We start from the raw sequence: 5,457 nt of genomic DNA, 5'->3' as shown, positions 1-5,457 counted from the left end.
CCTCTCGGGAAGAGAACAGGCCGTCATTGGTGACAACAATGAGATCTCTACCTTTCTACCACTAAACACCGGTGTCCCACAGGGGTCAGTTTTAGGCCCCTTGTTGTTCTCGTTGTACATCAATGATATTGGTTTTTGCCTAGATTCAGATGTGTCCCATCTAATCTACGCGGATGACCTGCAGATCTACAGCCAATGCTACCTCGAGGAGCTTGACTCCTGTTCTGTCAGGATGAGCGCTAATGCCGAGAGAATAATGGGCTGGGCTGCGCTGAATAGACTTAAACTAAATGTAACTAAAACTAAGGCTATCGTCCTGGGTTCCCCCTACTATATAAACGCTCTACCTTCTACTGCTAACACCTATATAAATATAGGGGGAGCCCAGGTCAACTTTGAATCATCGGTGCGCAACCTGGGGCTGGTGCTTGACTCCAAACTTACGTGGAAAGAGCACGTTACACAAATTTGTAAACGTGCTCACTCTTTAATATACCGTCTCTATTTTTTTCGGAAAAGCACTAGCCTTAGATTGCGCCAACATTTAGTGCAAGCACTCCTATTTCCCCTCATTGACTATTGCTCACTTGCTTACTGCGACCTGACTCAGGAACTTGACTTAAAACTACAGAGACTTGTCAATACGGGGATCCGTTATATCTACGGTGTGAGGAGGGACGAGCACATCTCCCCTTACAGACGTGAGCTGCAATGGTTTAACACCGCCGGACGTAGGAAATACTTCATGGCCTGTTTGCTAAGAAAAATGTTCAACACCTCAATACCTACTTATCTATTAGCCTATTTTGATTTCCACGTCGCGCTCAGGCCTGTGAGGGGTGAGGTGACTCCACTGGACATCCCGTCCTTCAAGACGGAGACGCCGAAGAATTCATTTTTCATCATCTCATCTTCGCAACACACTATCCATATCACACTTTAAACAAGCAGCTAAAAATTACTTCTTAAATCTGGAAAACACATAAACATCACACAAACATACACACATTCTCATTCATCTCATTTCACTTAATTCCATTTCACACGCACTGGCACCCTTACACAACATTTTTATTCTTTTTATAATATACTATAATTGTATATGTACAACACAATGTACAACAATAAAAAACAATTAAATCTAAAAAAATCAAAATCCATCCTGCAGAAACATATTTACTTAAAAAAAGTTTACAATCTTTATAATCATTTTAATACTTTTAATTTATGCATTTAATCTAAATAATATCTTGTTAAAAATAATGGATATTAATCAATTTATTATCAAATCAGTTTTGTATTTAAATTAAATTTTTCGCCTTTGAATTAAGTAAAATATGATATAATTAAGAAAAATTAACTTTTATTAATTTTTATCAGTTAATTAATTTTACGTATTCGTATTGAAAAAAGAAATTTAAATACGTAGTTAATTTGATAATAAATCTTGATTTTTTCTATATTTTTTAACAGGACGAAATCTCAATGGAAACTTTTTTTAAGTAAATATGTTAAATAATCACTTAATATTTATAAATTAATTAGACATTATTATATCATGTCCTATAATAATATGAAATTAATTCATTATTGTTATTAAACGATCATTTATGTTTCTGTTTTGTTCTGCATTGTGTATATTGATGATTCTTATAAAATAATTTTAAAAAGAATTATATATGCATACTAATTTGAATGTCTACAAAATGATTTTAAAATTCGAAATTGAAAAGCAGCAAGAAGTTAATATAAATACATGTCTTTTATTTGAAAAAAATCTAAAAAAAAATTGAATAATAATTTATTCTATGATCGAAAACCCTAAGAATTTACTAAACAGTTTTGAATCATATATTTAAAATTTCATTCCAAACAATATTTTGTATTGATTCACCTGACTCATTCTGAATACGTATATTATCAGGATTTCGACATCAAGATAATGCAACATATAATTGACCATGCGAAAACAATGGTCGTTTCAAAAAAATTTCTATTGAATCAAAACTTTGGCCTTGTGATTTATTTATCTTTATGGCAAACGCTAATATGATTGGGAATTGTTTTCTAAAAAGAGTAAATGGAAACAAAAATGAATTTTCGGTGTTTAGTGTTATTCTCGGTATAAAAACTTTCTGTCCAATGTTTTCGCCTGTAATTATTTCTGCTTCAATGTTATACTCATATAATTTGGTAATCTTTAAACGAGTGCCATTACATAAACCATTTGCAATACTTAAATTTCTAATTAACATCACTATTGCATTTACTTTCAAATTAAGTTTATGTGGTGGAAGACCTTCTCTGATATTATTCAACATTTCAACTGGATAATTTAAATGAATATTTTCCTCTGTTTAATCTACTCCTTTATGTGTTGCATAATCTACACTATAATATGTCTTTGATTCGCCATGTAATAATTTTAGAACTTTGTTATTTAAAATTTTGATGTCTTCATCATGAGGAGCTAAGATCACGCTACTAACGGAAGCGCCTAAATTAATATTTTTATAAATTTCATTGCAAACATCGGTAGTTTTCCATTTTTGAGGAATTTTAAATGTATCGACTTTACCTTCTCCTATTTCTAACAAAAAAGAGGAAAATTCTAGATTATTCGAACGTATATTTTTATTGAGCTTCAAGACTTTAAAAAGAGGCCACAAAGTTGAATATTTAATTGTTTCTTCTATGATAGAGTTTCGGTATCCATGTTTAATTACTGGAAGAATTTGTCTGAAATCTCCTCCTAATACTATTAATTTTCCCGCAAAAGGAATATCGTTACGACATACATATTGTAAAGTACGATTAATAATTTCTAAAGCTTTTTTAGGTATCATTGAAGCTTCATCCCAAATTATTAAATCTGCCTCTCTTAATCTTTTTTTATCAGACTCTAATTTCAAAAAAGCACTTTCAATATTATTTAAATCTAAAGGCAATCTGAAGGTTCGATGACTTGTCAATCCCCTAGGTAACAAAATAGACGCGATACCAGTCCATGCCATTGATAAAACTTTTTTGTTTAAATAATAAATTAATATTTTATATAAAAACGTTTTTCCCGAACCTCCAGGTCCATCAATGAAATAAATTTTGTGTTCATTGTCAACTAACTCTTCAAAAATTGCCTTTTGATCATCGGTCAATTGATCAAACATACATTTAAAGATATCGGCACTTTGTAAGACATTATCTATAGATGTTGCATCATCATTAATAATACTATTTGGTTCTGGTAAACTGAAATCTTTGCAAGATTTTTCTTCATTCTCTAATATAATTTGAATATGAGATAGAGCATTATTCTCTTTATTTGTCTTAAAATCTTCGGTGAAATAATTTTTAAATTTGTTCCAAATTGTATTACCCTGTATGTTTTCTGCTAAAATAAACCATGCAAAAAATTTACGTAATTGAAATGGTAACATGATGTGACAAGCTTCTTCAAAAATAATAAAAATATGTAAATCATCTTCTATTAAGCCGATTGCAAGTGCTGCGTCTTTATATGTTTGATACTCTATATCTTTATGATTTTTCAAATCTTCAAATGAAGTTGGACCTCTTGCTCGATTTAGTATTAATTTAAAAAAAAATCTCTCAGTATCTTTTGGTGATACGATATTAAGTCGAGCAATAGTATTGTATTGAGAAGAACGTGAACGTTTTATCCAAGATTTTGATTTTTTATTAAATCTATAATATTCAGTCAGTTCAACATATTTAAGTGTTTTTGCAAAATCATCAATTTTATTTAATTTAAACCATGCTGTTAAAGTAGTTTCTTTATTGTTTAAGGCTTGCAATTCTTTATTTTCTTCGTAAACTATATGTTGTTGATCTTTTGTATGGATTCCTAAACGTTCTACAGCGGGTATTTTACCACAAAGAGGATATCCTTGTAGACGCCAAGCAGCTTCCATTGGGCTTAAATATCTACCATCTACATACTGAATGAGTTCATCATGTACTATGGAAGTTTCTTCGCTAGAATTATTTGGATTTTCAATTTTGTTCATCTTACATAATGCTCTATCTTCACCTTTGTGAATACAATCGAATATGTATTTAATACTTTGAATTGATGCACAATATTCGACATTAATATGACACTTATACTTTTTCAATAAAAAGTTATTATAAGGAACAACCATTGTGTTGTCAACTGAAATAATTTTTCTAAATTTTTTAATTCGATAAGTATAGTTTTGTGAAATGTTATTTCTTCTTCGATATTCAGGATAACCATTTTCTTTAAAAATGGTGATATCGCGGAATGGTTTTGGAAATTTTATTTTACAAATAGTCTTATTTTTGATGATGCAAAGAGATTTATCTGTATGTCGTCCATGTAACATAAGTTTAAATACTAATTTTTGTAAACCTTTATCTGAATTATCAGGAATTTCAGCAGAAATGTATTTGTCAATAGATTGAGGTGTCATGAGCTTGTTTTTTGTATGTAGCGTAACTACAATATGAGCGTGTGGTAATCCTCTCTTTTGAAATTCTATTGTAAAGACATAAGCTATTACTTTTTATCATAAAGGTAACATTTTTAAATCATCTAGTATAAAATATTTTGGTTATTAAGTAAAAAAATGAATTTCTATTTAAATACCAAATTGATTTATTTACATTAATTTCAGAATATATCAGACAATAAAAACGAGAGTTAAAATATGATTTCAAGATTAAATTCCAAAAAAAATCTACTATCTAAATTGACTATCTACAGATGAACTGTCCTTTTTTAATTATTTACAATACTTTTATATAAATAAATATTTACATTTTTTATACTCAATTTATTATTTATCAATACAATATAATAAAAACCAAAATTTGGGGGTTGGCGAGCGGAGCGAGCAGGGGGGTACCCCCCTAGTGTATATATATATATATATATATATATATATATATATATATATATATATATATATATATATAAACACGTAATATACTATTTGTAATTATGTATTAATAATTTAGTATGTAGAGGAGACTACCAAATTAGTATCAGTTTATTTGTACTTATGATTAAGCATTAGCATCGTCTATTGTAGATAATTGTAACTCTGGTAGAAACGTTCGCGAACTATTCGCTGGCCAATTTTATGAAGTTTGACCAACAGTTCCGGCAGCCATTTGCCAACAGACGCGTTTATTTCGTCACGCTTTTACACTATCCATTGGGCAACGGTTGTCCAATTTTAAAACTCGTACAAAAAGATAATAAATTATCGATGCTCAAGTAATTTATTAATATGACTCTATTATTAATAAACAAGCATTAGATCGAACAATAATATGGTTTTGACATCGTAGAATTAGATTTTAAGTGAGTATAAACTTTCATTACTGTGTGACTATAGTGCGCATGCGTGGCATCAGCTGCAGAGCGCATGTTTGCTAATACACACAGAGCAGGCTTCTAATAGATAAATT

General features: G+C 30.0%; 1 protein-coding gene across 1 annotated transcript; it reads right to left on the bottom strand.

Moving 5' to 3' along the window:
- Positions 1-2,357: 2,357 nt before the first annotated feature.
- LOC116416077 lies at positions 2,358-4,028 on the bottom strand. The gene is made up of 2 exons (XM_031922563.1): positions 3,077-4,028; positions 2,358-2,590 (listed from the first exon to the last, which is right to left on the bottom strand). Exons 1-2 carry the CDS (start codon positions 4,026-4,028, stop codon positions 2,358-2,360), a joined length of 1,185 nt encoding a protein of 394 aa, XP_031778423.1.
- Between the last annotated feature and the right edge of the window lie 1,429 nt (positions 4,029-5,457).

The sequence above is a fragment of the Nasonia vitripennis genome, chromosome 2, assembly GCF_009193385.2.
Source record: "Nasonia vitripennis strain AsymCx chromosome 2, Nvit_psr_1.1, whole genome shotgun sequence".
Taxonomy (NCBI): domain Eukaryota; kingdom Metazoa; phylum Arthropoda; class Insecta; order Hymenoptera; family Pteromalidae; genus Nasonia; species Nasonia vitripennis.
Note: the sequence above shows the minus strand (reverse complement) of the source record. Positions and strands in the feature narration are given on the sequence as shown.

Excerpts from the sequence above, each read along its gene's own strand:
- LOC116416077 (XM_031922563.1), bottom strand. The coding sequence starts at position 4,028 with ATGAACAAAATTGAAAATCCAAATAATTCTAGCGAAGAAACTTCCATA. Across the intron at positions 2,591-3,076 it reads TTTCATTGATGGACCTGGAG|AAATAGGAGAAGGTAAAGTC; the intron begins GTTCGGGAAAAA and ends CTTTTTTGTTAG.